Source organism: Carlito syrichta, unplaced genomic scaffold, assembly GCF_000164805.1.
Source record: "Carlito syrichta isolate Samal-C Ts95f unplaced genomic scaffold, Tarsius_syrichta-2.0.1 Scaffold89673, whole genome shotgun sequence".
NCBI classification, from domain to species: Eukaryota; Metazoa; Chordata; class Mammalia; order Primates; family Tarsiidae; genus Carlito; species Carlito syrichta.
The window spans coordinates 1-15,204 of record NW_007033769.1 but is presented as its reverse complement, the minus strand read 5'-3'; the positions used below and the strand labels follow the sequence as shown (position 1 = coordinate 15,204).

The 15,204-nt window shown below is 54.2% G+C and overlaps 2 protein-coding genes across 2 annotated transcripts in view; one reads left to right on the top strand and one right to left on the bottom strand.

The window, feature by feature from the left end:
* Window positions 1–12,640, top strand: part of SPEN (spen family transcriptional repressor) — a gene marked incomplete at its 5' end in the record, with an annotated part of 35,443 nt that extends 22,803 nt beyond the window's left edge. The window contains 5 exons of the mRNA XM_008058072.2: window positions 775–8,926; window positions 9,364–9,873; window positions 9,989–10,183; window positions 10,889–11,047; window positions 11,480–12,640. Coding sequence (XP_008056263.2) covers window positions 775–8,926; window positions 9,364–9,873; window positions 9,989–10,183; window positions 10,889–11,047; window positions 11,480–11,611 — 9,148 coding nt within the window. The remainder of the gene's footprint in view (window positions 1–774; window positions 8,927–9,363; window positions 9,874–9,988; window positions 10,184–10,888; window positions 11,048–11,479) is intronic.
* Window positions 12,641–13,935: 1,295 nt separating this feature from the next.
* On the bottom strand, window positions 13,936–15,193 carry LOC103260413 (zinc finger and BTB domain-containing protein 17). The gene is made up of 4 exons (XM_008058067.2): window positions 15,057–15,193; window positions 14,596–14,805; window positions 14,402–14,491; window positions 13,936–14,323 (listed from the first exon to the last, which is right to left on the bottom strand). Exons 2-4 carry the CDS (start codon window positions 14,648–14,650, stop codon window positions 14,040–14,042), a joined length of 429 nt encoding a protein of 142 aa, XP_008056258.2. The 5' UTR covers window positions 14,651–14,805; window positions 15,057–15,193; the 3' UTR covers window positions 13,936–14,039.
* Between the last annotated feature and the right edge of the window lie 11 nt (window positions 15,194–15,204).

Sequence of the window (15,204 nt, the reverse complement as noted above, 5' to 3'; positions counted from 1 at the left end):
AGTTAAGAACTTTAATGATGCACACCTGTATTTTTTTTTTATGTATTTCTCTCCACCAGGTGTCAGTATAGCCTGTTAAATACATACAGTACTGTAACCAGTCCCTAACCTAAGTTAGGGACTTAGGCTAACTCTGTTGGACTTAAAACAAATTGGACTTACAAATGCACTCTCAGAATGGAATTCCTTTGTATGTTGGGAACTGCCTGTGCTTAGTAGCCACATATGGCTAGTGGCTTCTGTATTGGACACCCTCTGCATTTTAGTCATTTAGCGAATGATTAAATAATGTCAAAGATTTTTTATTTTTTATTTTTGAGTTGGAGTCTCACTCTGTCACCCAGACTGAAGTACAGTGGCGTGATCACACTTATTGCAGCCTTGACCTGCGGGGCTCAGACGATCCTTCTGCCTCAACCTCCCAAGTAGCTGGGACTACAAGCATGTGCCTAATTACATGTCTAGTAACATTTATTTGCAAGATGACTGGTCAGAAAAGAATCTGAAGGATCATTTTCTATTAGCCATGACTGGCTAATTTTTTGATTATTTGTAGAGATAAGGTCTCGCTGTATTGCCCATGCTGATCTTGAACTCATGGACTCCGACAATCCTCTCACCTTGACTTCCCAGAATGCTGGAATTACAGGCATGAGCCACTGTACCCAGCCCAAAGATTTTTAGAAACAAGACTTTCTGATTTCTTATATATAATCTAATGAATAACTGCTAAGGAACCAAAGAACTAATAATATCTTGTTAATTTTTTGGCAGAGAGGAACGAAGGGGATCCTATGACTATAACCAAGATCGTACATATTATGAGAATGTTCGAACTCCAGGCACATATCCTGAAGATTCCAGGAGGGACTACCCAGCTCGAGGGAGAGAGTTTTATTCAGAGTGGGAGACTTACCAAGGAGACTACTATGAATCACGATACTATGATGACCCTCGAGAGTACAGGGATTATAGGAATGATCCTTACGAGCAAGATATTCGGGAATACAGTTACAGACAAAGGGAACGTGAGAGAGACCGTGAAAGATTTGAGTCCGACCGAGACAGAGACCATGAGAGGAGGCCAGTGGAAAGAAGTCAGAGCCCGGTTCACTTACGGCGCCCACAGAGTCCTGGAGCATCACCCTCCCAGTCAGAGAGGCTACCGAGTGATTCTGAGAGAAGGCTCTATAGCCGGTCATCAGACCGGAGCGGGAGTTGTAGCTCACTCTCCCCTCCAAGATATGAGAAACTTGACAAGCCACGTTTGGAGCGCTATGCAAAAAATGACAAGACAGATAAAGAACGAACTTTTGATCCTGAGAGAGCGGAAAGAGAGAGACGCTTGATACGGAAGGAAAAAGTGGAAAAGGACAAAAGTGACAAGCAGAAACGAAAAGGAAAAGTTCACTCCCCCAGTTCTCAGTCTTCAGAAACTGACCAAGAAAATGAGAGAGAACAAAGCCCTGAAAAACCAAGGAGTTCTAATAAACTGAGCAGAGAGAAAACTGACAAAGAAGGAATAGCAAAAAATCGCCTGCAACTCATGCCTTGTGTGGTTTTAACTCGAGTGAAAGAAAAAGAGGGAAAGCTCATCGACCATACTCCTGTGGAAAAGCTGAAAGCCAAGCTTGACAGCGACACTGTCAAGTCATCTGCCCTAGACCAGAAACTTCAGGTCTCTCAAACGGAGCCTGCAAAATCTGACTTGTCTAAACTGGAGTCCGTTAGACTGAAAGTGCTGAAGGAAAAGGGACTTTCAAGCCACATCGAGGTGGTAGATAAGGAAGGCAGGCTGAAAGCCAGGAAGCACCTCAGAGCTGAGCCAGCGACTGACGGGGTCAATACTGTGGAGCTGGAAAAACTGGAAGCAAGAAAAAGGCGTTTTGCAGATTCCAACTTGAAAGCAGAAAGACAAAAACCAGAGGTTAAGAAAAGTAGTCCAGAGATAGAGGAAGCTCGAGTGCTTTTAAAAAAGCAACCTGATGTGTTGTCTAGAGATGCCATTCTGCTGAGGGAAGGAGAGTCGGAAAGAAAGCCTATGAGGAAAGAAATTCTTAAAAGAGAATCTAAAAAAATCAAACTGGACAGACTTAATACTGTTGCCAGCCCCAAAGACTGTCAGGAGCTTGCCAGCATTTCTGTAGGGTCTGGCTCAAGGCCCAGTTCAGACCTGCAAGCAAGACTGGGAGAACCAGTAGGTGAATCTGTGGAAAATCAAGAGATACAATCAAAAAAGTCTGTTCCCTCAAAACCACAGCTTAAACCACTGCATCTGTTAGATGATCAAGGACCAGAGAAAGAGGATGGTAGGAAGAACTATTGCAGTCTTCGTGATGAAACACCTGAGCGTAAATCAGGCCAAGAGAAATCACATTCAGTAAATACTGAAGAAAAAATTGGCATTGACATTGATCACACGCAGAGTTACCGAAAACAAATGGAGCAGAGTCGTAGAAAACAACAGATGGAGATGGAGATAGCCAAGTCTGAGAAATTTGGCAGTCCTAAAAAAGATGTAGATGAATATGAAAGACGTAGCCTCGTTCACGAGGTAGGCAAACCTCCTCAGGATGTCACTGATGATTCGCCTCCCAGCAAAAAGAAAAGGATGGATCATGTTGATTTTGATATCTGTACCAAGAGAGAGAGGAATTACAGAAGTTCACGCCAGATCAGTGAAGATTCTGAAAGGACTGGTTGTTCTCCCAGCATCCGACATGGTTCCTTCCATGAAGATGAGGATCCCATAGGCTCCCCTAGGCTAATGTCAGCCAAAGGGTCTCCTAAAGTCGATGAAAAAGGTCTCCCCTATTCTAATATAACAGTCAGGGAAGAATCTCTAAAATTTAATCCTTATGATTCTAGCAGGAGAGAACAGATGGCAGATATGGCCAAAATAAAGCTATCTGTCTTGAGTTCTGAAGATGAACTAAACCGTTGGGATGCTCAGTTGAAACAAGATGTCAGCAGATTTGAGGTGAGTTTCCCGAATAGCATAATTAAGAGAGACAGCCTTCGAAAAAGGTCTGTACGGGATCTGGAACCTGGTGAGGTGCCTTCCGATTCTGATGAAGATGCTGAACACAAATCCCACTCACCCAGAGCCTCTGCGTTGTATGAAAGTTCTCGATTGTCTTTTTTATTGAGAGACAGAGAAGACAAACTACGTGAGCGAGATGAAAGACTCTCGAGTTCTTTAGAAAGGAACAGATTTTACTCTTTTGCATTGGATAAGACAATCACGCCCGACACGAAAGCTTTGCTTGAGAGGGCCAAGTCCCTTTCTTCATCTCGAGAAGAAAATTGGTCTTTTCTCGACTGGGACTCCCGATTTGCCAATTTCCGAAGTAACAAAGATAAAGAGAAGGTTGACTCTGCTCCAAGACCTATTCCATCCTGGTACATGAAAAAGAAGAAAATTAGGACCGATTCGGAAGGGAAAATGGGTGACAAAAAAGATGATCATAAGGAAGAAGAGCAGGAGCGGCAAGAGTTGTTTGCGTCTCGCTTTTTGCACAGTTCCATCTTTGAGCAAGATTCCAGGCGATTGCAGCACCTAGAGAAAAAAGATGAAGACTCCGACTTCATTTCTGGTAGGTTACATGGGAGGCAGGCGTCAGATGGAGTGCATAGCACGACCGACTTAGTTCAAGAGCCAGTAGTTCTATTCCATAGCAGATTTATGGAGCTCACACGAATGCAACAGAAAGAGAAAGAAAAGGACCCGAAACCCAAAGAGGCTGAGAAACAGGAAGATGCAGAGCATCATCCCAAGACCCCAGAATCTGCTGAGAATAAAGAGTCAGAACTGAAAACTCCGCCTTCGGTTGGGCCTCCTATTGCCACAGCTGTGACTCCAGAATCAGCATTGCTAGCACTCGAGAAGACAACTAGTGACAAGACAGTAGAGGCACCTTTGGTAACAGAAGACAAAACTGTGGAGCCGGCTGTCATCTCGCAGGAAGCAAAGCCTGCATCTGAACTGGCTCCTGTCCCTGTGGAACAGCCCGAGCAAGCAGACCTGCCCCCAGGAGTGGACACTAACAAAGATGCTGCCGTGACACCAGCAGTTGTTGGAGAAAGCGCATCAGGTGACCAGCTGCCTTACTTGGATGCCAAGCCTCCAACACCTGGGACTTCCTTTTCCCAGGGAGAGAGCGGTGCAGATCCAGACCCTGACAATACCCAACCACCTTCAAAGCTGACTCAGAAGTCTGAGGAAGCCAATGAGCCAAAAGCCGAAAAGCCAGACTCTGCTGCTCATGGTGAGCCTCGTGCAAATCCAAAAGCCGAAGTTGCTCCTGAGGTTCAGCCTCAGGCTTCTGAAGATCCAGAGGCTGATCTGCCCGTGGCTGTGAAGGATAAAAAGCCAAACAAAAGTAAGCGCTCTAAGACCCCAGTTCAGGCAGCTGCAGCAAGTATTATGGAGAAGCCTGTCACAAGGAAGAGTGAAAGGATAGACCGGGAAAAACTGAAGCGGTCCAGTTCTCCTCGGGGAGAAGCACAGAAGCTTCTAGAATTAAAGATGGAAGCTGAGAAGATTACAAGGACTGCTTCTAAAAACTCTGCTGCAGACCCTGAACACCCCGAACCAAGTCTGCCTCTCAGCCGAACGAGGCGCCGGAATGTAAGGAGTGTTTATGCAACCATGGGTGACCATGAGAACCGCTCTCCAGTCAAAGAGCCTGTAGAGCAGCCAAGAGTGACCAGAAAGAGACTGGAGCGAGAGCTTCAGGAGGCTGCAGCAGTTCCCACCACCCCTCGGAGGGGAAGGCCTCCGAAGACACGCAGGCGAGCTGACGAGGAGGAGGAGAATGAGGCCAGAGAACCCACAGAAACACTCAAGCCAGCTGAGGGATGGCGGTCCCCTAGATCTCAAAAAACTACAGCTGGTGGCGGCCCCCAGGGGAAGAAGGGGAAAAATGAACCGAAGGTTGATGCTGCACGTCCTGAAGCCGCCACTGAGGTGGTCCCCCATGTCGGTACGAGAGAGAGTCCCACAGAGGCCAAGGCTGGGGAGGAGGAGGCAGGGAGCGAACAGAAACGCGATCAAAAAGAAGCCAGTGCAGACAAAAATCCCCCTGAGACCATCGCTGTCGATGTTGTAGAGAAAAAACCAGCCCCTGAAAAAAACTCTAAATCAAAGAGAGGAAGATCTCGAAACTCGAGGGCAGCAGTAGACAGATCTGCAAGTCTGAAAAATGTGGATGCTGATGTCAGTCCCAGGGGGTCTGCGGGGCAGGCAGGGGAGAGGGAAGCTGGGGTGGTGGCGGTCTCCCCCGAGAAAAGCGAAAGTCCCCAAGAGGAGGCTGGTGCACCATCCCAGCTGCAAGAGGACCCAGCTGGTCCAGGCAAGGAGCCAGACAAGGAGGATGTGTCTGCCTCTAGGCCGCCCCCAGAAGCCACCCAGCTAGCCAAGCAGATGGAGCTGGAGCAGGCCGTGCAGAACATCGCCAAGCTCACCGAAACCTCTGCGGCCTACAAGGCAGCTGCCGCAGACACCCCTGAAGGCCTCACTGCAGAGGACAGGGATAAGCCAGCACACCAAGCCAGTGAAACAGAACTGGCTGCAGCCATTGGCTCCATCATCAATGACATTCCTGGGGAGCCAGAAAACTTCCCAGCACCTCCACCCTACCCGGCAGAGTCCCAGGCAGGTCTCCAGCCCCACGCCCCTGCCCTGCAGCCTCCAGAGGGAGGAATGGAGCCTGAGACCGACGAAGCTGTGTCTGGCATCCTGGAGACCGAGGCTGCTACAGAATCCTCTGGGCCAGTGGTCAATGCCCCTGACTCCTCAGCAGGCTCAGCAGATACCAAGGAAGCCAGGGGGAGTGGTAGCGACACCTCCCACTCAGTGCAGGAAGCCAAAGGGCCGAAAGGAGTGGAAGTCCCTCTTGTTCGCAAAGACAAAGGGCGCCAGAAGACAACCCGCTCACGCCGCAAACGTAATATGAACAAGAAGGCGGGGGCTCCCGCAGATACCACAGTCCCCGAAGCTGACCCCGCGCAAAGCAAGAGTCCTGCTACTGCAAGTGAGGGGTTGACGGTGCAGCCCCCTGAAACTCCACAGGAAGAAAAGCAGAGTGAAAAACCCCAGTCGACTTCTCCTCAGTCATGTACGTCTGACCCAAGCAAAACTCCCTCCATGGAGAATGTGTCCCAGGAAAGCAGTGTTGAAGAAAAGACTCCAACCAAGATGTCCGTGCCCCCGGACCTTGCTCCTCCTCCTCAGCCAGCACCATTGGACGATGAACCTCAAGCCAGGTTCAAGGTGCATTCAATCATTGAAAGTGACCCAGTGACCCCACCCAGTGACTCAAGCATACCCACCCCCACACTGCCTTCTGTAACTGTAGCAAAGCTCCCACCCCCTGTCACCTCTGGGGGGATCCCACACCAGAGCCCTCCTCCTAAGGTAACAGAGTGGATCACAAGGCAGGAGGAACCACGGGCTCAGCCCACCCAGTCTCCAGCTCTTCCCCCAGACACAAAGGCCTCTGATGTTGACCCCAACTCCAGCACACTGAGGAAGATTCTCATGGACCCCAAGTACGTGTCTGCCACAGGTGTCACTTCCACGAGTGTCACCACGGCCATTGCGGAGCCTGTCAGTGCCGCCCCTTGCTTACATGAGGCACCACCCCCTCCAGTTGACCCTAAAAAGTCTTTAGAAGAAAAAACAGCAGCTCCGGTAACAAACACCACTGACATACAAGCCTCAGAGGTTCCTGTAGCTGCAGACAAGGAAAAAGTGGCTCCAGTCATTGCTCCCAAAATTACTTCCGTTATCAGCCGGATGCCTGTCAGCATCGATCTGGAGAATTCACAGAAGATAACCCTGGCAAAACCAGCTCCTCAAACTCTGACTGGCCTGGTGAGTGCCCTCACTGGCCTGGTGAACGTCTCCCTGGTGCCAGTGAATGCCCTGAAAGGTCCTGTGAAGGGCTCGGTGGCCACCCTGAAAGGTTTGGTGAGCACCCCTGCTGGGCCTGTGAACGTCCTAAAGGGGCCCGTGAACGTCCTTACAGGGCCAGTGAACGTGCTCACTACTCCAGTGAATGCCACAGTGGGCACAGTCAACACCGCCACGGGTGTGGTAAATCCCACTGCAGGCACAGTCAATGCCGCTGCAGGTGCAGTGAATGCCACTGCGAGTGCAGTGACAGTCACAGCAGGTGCGGTTGCTGCTGCATCTGGTGGTGTGACAGCCACAACAGGCACAGTGACCATGGCAGGAGCAGTGATCGCACCGTCAGCAAAGTGCAAACAGAGATCAAGCACTAACGAAAACAGTCGGTTCCACGCAGGATCGATGTCTGTGATTGATGATCGTCCAGCAGACACGGGCTCGGGGGCAGGGCTGCGAGTGAACACGTCAGAAGGGGTTGTGCTCCTGAGCTACTCGGGGCAGAAGACTGAAGGCCCCCAGCGGATCAGTGCCAAAATCAGCCAGATCCCTCCAGCCAGTGCGATGGACATTGAGTTTCAGCAGTCGGTGTCCAAGTCCCAGGTCAAACCTGATTCTGTCACAGCTTCACAGCCTCCACCCAAAGGCCCTCAAGCCCCTGCAGGCTATGCAAACGTGGCCACCCATTCTACGCTGGTCCTGACTGCCCAGACGTATAACGCATCTCCTGTGATTTCGTCTGTGAAGGCTGACCGGCCGTCCTTGGAGAAGCCTGAGCCCATTCACCTCTCAGTCTCCACACCTGTCACTCAGGGTGGCACAGTGAAGGTTCTCACTCAGGGCATAAACACACCCCCAGTGCTGGTTCACAATCAGCTGGTCCTCACCCCCAGCATCGTCACCACAAATAAGAAGCTTGCTGACCCTGTCACTCTTAAAATCGAGACCAAGGTCCTCCAGCCAGCCAGCCTGGGGTCCACACTCACACCTCACCACCCACCTGCTCTACCCAGCAAGCTGCCTGCAGAAGTGAACCACGTCACCGCGGGCCCCAGCACCCCGTCAGATCGCACTGTCTCCCATCTGGCAGCCACAAAGCCAGACGCTCATTCTCCTCGGCCCAGCGGACCTGCACCATCCCCCTTCCCGAGGCCCAGCCACCCCAGCAGCACTGCGTCCACTGCACTCTCCACCAATGCCACCGTCATGCTGGCTGCGGGCATTCCGGTGCCTCAGTTCATCTCCAGCCTACACCCCGAGCAGTCTGTCATCATGCCACCCCACAGCATCACTCAGACTGTGTCCCTGAGCCACCTGTCCCAGGGCGAAGTGAGGATGAACACACCCACACTGCCCAGCATCACCTACAGCATCCGGCCAGAGACACTGCACTCTCCTCGGGCCCCCCTGCAGCCCCAGCAAATAGAGGTCCGGGCCCCCCAGCGTGCTGGCACCCCCCAGCCAGCCCCAGCCAGCCTGCCTGCGCTGGCCTCCCAGCACCCTCCTGAGGAAGAAGTGCATTACCACCTCCCCGTAGCTCGAGCAGCAGCCCCTGTGCAGTCGGAGGTGCTGGTCATGCAGTCCGAGTACCGGCTGCATCCGTACACCGTGCCGCGTGACGTGAGGATCATGGTGCACCCCCATGTGACGGCCGTCAGCGAGCAGCCCAGGGCAGCAGATGGAGTGGTGAAGGTGCCGCCGGCCAGCAAGGCCCCTCAGCCGCCAGGGAAGGAGGCTGCCAAGATGACAGATGGCAAAGCGGCCCCGGCCCCGGCCCCTCATGGCGAGGCCCGCATCCTCACAGTCACCCCCAGCAACCAGCTCCAGGGGCTGCCTCTGACCCCACCTGTGGTGGTGACCCACGGGGTGCAGATTGTGCACTCCAGCGGGGAGCTGTTTCAGGAGTACCGGTACGGTGACATCCGCACCTACCACACCCCGGCTCAGCTCACGCACGCTCAGTTTCCTGCTGCCTCCTCCGTAGGCCTGCCTTCCCGGACCAAGACCCCTGCTCAGGTGAGAAGGTCGGGTGTCTTCCCCCATCTGTTGGACACGTGCTTGGGAGGTTCAGCGGGCTTTTAAGCGGAGGTGTGTCTAAAGAGCAGGTCATTCGGTCACGATAGTGGTTGAGTGCAAGTGAACTGGTCAGTCCCTAGAATCTGTTGACCTTTTCATGGGCTTAAAGAGGAACTTCCTAAATCTTGGGGCGAAAGGGTCAGATCATATCATGAAGAGCTCTGAATGTGGGAGGGGAGCCTTGGTGGGATGGGAGGAAATAATAGGTGACCCCACCCCAAACCCTGAGGATAGCACTGTTGATTCAGGCTGCCCCATGAGCTTGACTTACAGGAGGTTCCCACATCTGACTTTCCCTGTGGCCCTTTGGGTCATTTGTTGGGAGCAGGGCTTGCATGCCACAGACTGACTCCTGGTGCCTTCCTTCCCACTCTCAGGGCCCTCCTGAAGGTGAGCCCCTGCAGCCCGCTCAGCCTGCGCAGTCCACACAGCCCACCCAGCCCCTGCAGTCCACACAGCCTGCCCAGCCTGTGCCGCCCTGCCCACCCTCTCAACTCAGCCAGCCTGGCCAGCCACCAAGCAGCAAGATGCCTCAGGTCTCCCAGGAGGCAAAGGGGACCCAGACAGGAGGAGTGGAGCAGCCTCGCCTCCCAGCTGTAGCTGCAAACAGGCCGCCTGAGACCCACGCCCAGATCCAGAGGGCACAAGTGGAAACAGGCCCGACGTCCTACCCCTCCCCTGTGTCTGTCTCCATGAAGCCTGACCTTCCGGTCCCTCTTCCATCTCAGGCTGCCCCGAAGCAGCCGCTGTTTGTCCCCACAAGCTCAGGCCCCAGCACCCCACCAGGTCTGACTCTGCCACACGCTGAGGCCCAGCCAGCCCCCAAGCAGGATTCCTCTCCACACGTGACCTCTCAGAGACCTGTGGATATGGTTCAGCTTCTGAAGGTAAGCACCAGTAGGGCTGCCCTCCCAGCCCCCAGGTCTGCTGCGCTAACGTTGACTGATGCCAGCAGCTGCTGCCAGTCCTGAGCTCACCTCCTGCCTGTTTCCCCGTGTGCAGAAGTACCCCATCGTGTGGCAGGGCCTGCTGGCTCTCAAGAATGACACAGCTGCTGTGCAGCTCCACTTCGTCTCTGGCAACAACGTCCTGGCCCATCGCTCTCTGCCCCTCTCTGAAGGAGGCCCTCCCCTGAGGATCGCCCAGAGGATGCGGCTGGAGGCCTCACAGCTGGAAGGGGTTGCCCGAAGAATGACGGTAAGGTTCGGACCCCAGGTGGGCAACTACACACCCACGGGGAAGGCGTGGGTCGTCCTCGCTGCCCTGTCCTGGAACTCAGTAGTGGTATTCCTTTTTGTTGTGTTCTGTTTTGTTTTGTTTTTGAGTCAGAATCTTACTCTGTTGCCCAGGCTGGAGTGCAGTGCCACACTCTTGGCTACCACAGCCTTGAGCTGCTGGGCTCTGGGCTCAGGCGATCCTTCTGCCTCAGCCTTCCAAGTACCTGGAACTACAGGCGCACACCACCATACCTGGCTATTTTTTTGCTTTATTGTAGAGAGGAGGTCTTGCCAAGTTGCCCGGGCTGGTCTGGAACCTGACTCAGGCAGTCCTCTCACTTCAGCCTCCCAAAGTGCACACAGCCTGCCCAGCCTGTGCCACCCTAGCCACCCTCTCAACTTGGGCAGCCCAGACAGCCACCAAGTAACAAGATGCCTCAGGTCTTCCAGGCGTCTTAACAGACATGAGCCATTGTGCCCAGCTAGTAGTGGTATTCTTTAAGTGGACAGTAAAAGGCACATTCTGTTTCTATTTAGGGGTGTGAAATACCTCTAGATCCAGAAACAAGTGTTTTTTCGTCCAACTACTGTTACTAGTGGGGGTTTTGTGTTCTTGATATGCTGGGTTGGACGTGGGCCGCCATTTGGCTTGGGGGCCCTGGATCATGATTGGCCTCTGCTACAGGTGGAAACAGATTACTGTCTGCTGCTGGCTCTGCCCTGTGGCCGTGACCAAGAGGACGTTGTGAGCCAGACCGAGTCCCTCAAGGCTGCCTTCATCACCTACCTGCAGGCCAAGCAGGCAGCGGGAATCATCAATGTTCCCAATCCTGGCTCCAATCAGGTGGGTTGTCCGTGTCCTTCCGTGTCTTCCTGCATGTGCATGCACAGGTGGGGCTGGTCTGGGGCAGCTGGCTCATTTGGTGCCAACTAGAGCAGTCCAGGAGCTTCCCAGTTGAGGTGGGCAAAAGGGCATTTTGGACAGAGGAAGTCAGCGAGAACATGGGGTGCCATGGAGAGAACCCAGGGAACCGCTGAGAGCAGAGGGCACTCCTTGAGCTTGGTGATATGGGGGAGGACCAGGAGGTTTGTGCCAGTGGTTCTCTGACATCTGCTAGGCATCCCCTGGGGGACATAAGTTGCGGAGACCTCTGCTGGCCGGGGCCTGCCTGGACCTGGCTCTCTGCGCTGGGCCTCCCCAGGGCCTCCCGCTGGAAAGGCAGGGGTGGGCGATGTGGCAGCAAGGGTCCCACTCTGCTCTCTCGTCCGCCTGCAGCCTGCCTATGTGCTGCAGATCTTCCCGCCCTGCGAGTTCTCGGAGAGCCATCTGTCCCGCCTGGCCCCCGACCTCCTCGCCAGCATCTCTAGCATCTCCCCCCACCTCATGATGGTCATCGCCTCTGTGTGAGCCGCTCGGCTGCTGCCACTTCGGTGTGTTTCCCCGAGGCTCTGCAGCCAAATGAACAAGACAACCCAGCCGAGCAGAGGAAGAAGCCGTCGAAGGGGACGGATCCACTGCCAGACGGCCGGCCTCTCACTGTCCTGCCCGCCGGCTCAGTCGGACAGACTTCCTCTGGGCAGTGGTGCTGCTACCTTGTATGTTTACATGACGCTGTAGCCCAAGGACAGACCACCGGCCAACGGACTGGAGACACGGGGCTGGGGTTCTCTCTCCTTCTTGGAGAAAAGGAACAGGGCAGTGGAATGAGTTTTTTTGTTTTTAAGAAACAAGGAAACACAACTGCCTTTGCTGCACTAAATTAGTGACTCGGACTTTTGCCCAGTGAAGACAGTCTGTGACACTCTGGATGTCTCGGTGTGTGTGAACACACATCGCAGAGGCTAATGCAGGAAGGACTTCGGACTTCTGCTGAGACCTTGGGGTCAAGGAACATTTCATTGGGTTTTTCTTTTGGTCTCTCCCTCCCTACCCCCTGTGCTCATTTGGATGCATCACCTTTCTTAATTCTCCTGCTGCCACTGTCTTTGATTCACCGGGATGTACAGTTTACAATTGAAAAAGAGCAAACAGAAGGATCTCCTTCTTGGTGGGATATGCAGAACTTGGGATGTGTGTATATATAAATATATAATATATATAAATATATATAATACTGACTGAAAAAATCAAATTCCCCTGACATACATTTTTTTTAATCTGTGCCAAAAATGTGTTTTCAGAGAAAATCTTATTTTCATACTCAGACTTTGTATTGTCACTCATTTGTATAAGGGCGCTTCGACACAGCGTGCGCTCCGCGCCCGCCACGTGGAAGTGTCACACGGCACCTGTACAAGGACTGGCGAAGCCCCTCCTCTTGCCTTGGCCTCTCCCCAACTTCCTAACACTTATTAATTTATGAAACTGTTTTTCTCAGCGCAGTTTTGTTTGTGTGTCCATTGGATTACAAACTTTATTAAAAAATACAAAACACTTGTCAGGTGTGAACGTGACTGTCACTTAGGTGGGAGGACCAAGGGTCGGCGGCTTATGGGAACAGCCAACCCTCATCCCACTTTTGCTCCCCCAAGTCTGCAAATGGGACCTTTCTGCCTTTTAGTTAACCCTCCCCAAGGATTATTTTGTCTTGTACAAGAGATTTTTGTCACAGACACTGAACTGAACCGTCTTCAATGTTGTGGTATAAATTATCTACAAACCTGACGCGTTCTTAGGTGATGTGGAAGGCACTTCAGCTTTTGATCAAGAATAAAACCACCCCCGTGCAAACTCAGAAGCATCTTCTGCAAGCTTTGGTCTCTCGTCTGTTGCCCTTCTCCTCCTGCCAGCGTGGCCGGGCTGGCTCCTGCGAGGCAGTGGGCGTGGCCCGGGCTTCTTGGGCTCCCCTGGCCTGGAGGCAGGGGGACGGGGGCAGGCCTCCCCCTGCAGCTGGCTCCACCACAGGCTGTGGCGTCGGGGTGGGGACTACAAGGTCGGTGGCCTTGTGGGCAATACCAATAGGGCGTCTGCAAATAAACCTACACGTCTGATACAAGAAGATGGCATCACCGCTGGGGCGAACTGTGGAGGTGGGCAAGATGGCGTACTCTGGCTCCTTGCCAACAGAAGAGAACTGCTCCGCCACCCCCCACTTTCCCATCAAAGCTTCTGGCTGCCCCTTTCCGTTCCTCCAGGACCTCAGCCTGGTGGTAGACACTCCACTGGCACAGGGCAAGTGAACATTCCTGAGAGATGGCACCGACGTGGCCTTCATCTTTGGGCTAGGGTTACTGGTGTAGCAAGTGCGGTGTTCGGCTTCCCCAGGCCCATCAGAACCGAGCAATGGCTTGCTGGGCCTGGGACAAGGGAGCAAAGCCACTGACCTTCAGCCCAGGCTCTCTCCAGATTGCCTGGGCCCCCATGGGCAGTTGCGGCCTGCCTCTCCTGGCCCTTTTCCCACCCCTGAGCAGGGGAGCAGGGTCGCAGCTGTGCTTGCGGGGGCAGAGGGAAGGCTGGATCCTGAAGTTGAATGGGCGAGCAGCCTCCAGATGAGAACGAACCAGGGGATGGGGCACGTAGCACTGTGGTCTCTGGCCAGAGTGTGCCGCCCAAACCCCAACTCGGAACAAAGCTGGCCTGGCTCTGGACAGGTCCTGGGGTTCCGGGTGCATCTGGCAGAAAGGACAGCCTGGCTTTCCCAGGAAGGCTGGTCCCTGGATGGTGCAGCCCTTCTGTGGCATCAGGCGTGGCTGCTAGCTCCCCACCCGCCCCACAGGGACCTATAGGCAGCATTAGAAAATAATCCAATTTATTCTCTCTAGAGAACGGGACTACCCTTCCCAGTTCCAGGGTGCCATCCATCCTTAAATAAACAGTCAGGAGAAGGGCCACCCGCTCACTCGGCAGGTGGCGGACATTCGGGAGCTGTGGGAGGGGTCTCTGCCAGTGCGGGCTGGCCCTCGGCCCCGTCCCGAGGACGAAAGACCAGTTCCCCAGCCTGCAGCACCTGCCCAGCTGGCCACGTGCTGCCCGGCCCGTACTGCTGGTAGAAGTCTGCGTCTGTCTGGAACATGACCAGTGCCTGGGCCGTGTGGATGCGCACGTGCTGAGCCAGGCTGTTGGCGTCCAGGAACTTGTCCCCACAGGAGTCGCAGGCGTACAGGATGTGAGTATTGGGGTCTGTGGAGGTGGGGGCTGCGGTCAGGGTGGGAAGAACCCTGGGGTCCTCCACCACTTACCCTGGACGGCCCTTCTCACCTTCTTCCTGCACCTGCTTCACGGCTTTGCTGATCTCGGCTTTCAGGACTTCCGTCTCATCTGCTGTCACTGCGGCCCCCACTGGCACCACTGTGGGCAGAGTAGCAGGGCCTGAGGCAAAGGCCACGGGCACGGCCCTGTGGCCCCCCGAGGCACGAGCTGCAGGTGATGGCCCCTTGCTGCCCGCTGCACACCTGTGAGCTGAGTGACAGCTGTTGCTGCCAGCGCCTCAGTGGCCAGTGTGACCATGTCGTCGACGGTAACCACGCTGACCTCGCCACCCTCCTCAGGCTCCAGGATCTTGATGCCTGCCTTGCCCTGGTGCACGGTCTTCACGTGGGAGCGAAGGTTGTCCACCCGGTTGAAGCCACGCCCACACTTGTCACACAGGTAAGGTTTCTCTCCTGGGGACACAAAGCTCTCTCTTGCCTTGGGGGAAGGGGAGCAGGAGTGGGGACAGGAGGCCCTCAACGCCTCCAGCTTGCCCAACAGCCCTGACTTTTCCAGCAGGAAGTGCGCCGGGTGGCCCCCAGAAGCTCCAAGAAAATGGGGTCCTCGTCTGAACCGAACTGCCATCGAGGCCACCGGCAGCAAGTACCAACACCCAAGGCTGGGGTCTGGGGCCCCCCGCACGAGAGCAGGGGCACAGGCTCACCGGTGTGGATGATGATGTGCTTGGACAGGTCACCCACGTTCACGAAGGCCTTGCTGCACACGCTGCACTTGTGAGGGCGGATGTTGTCGTGGTGGCGAATGTGATTGGCCAGCTGGCTGGACTGGACGAACCTGCAGGGCGCGAGGGC

Coding starts and splice junctions, on each gene's coding strand:
- LOC103260413 (XM_008058067.2), bottom strand. CDS start 14,650: ATGGTCACACTGGCCACTGAGGCGCTGGCAGCAACAGCTGTCACTCAG. Junction 14,492..14,595: donor AGCTGTCACTCAGCTCACAG/GTGTGCAGCGGG, acceptor CTCTGCCCACAG/TGGTGCCAGTGGGGGCCGCA. Junction 14,324..14,401: donor GAAGCAGGTGCAGGAAGAAG/GTGAGAAGGGCC, acceptor CCACCTCCACAG/ACCCCAATACTCACATCCTG.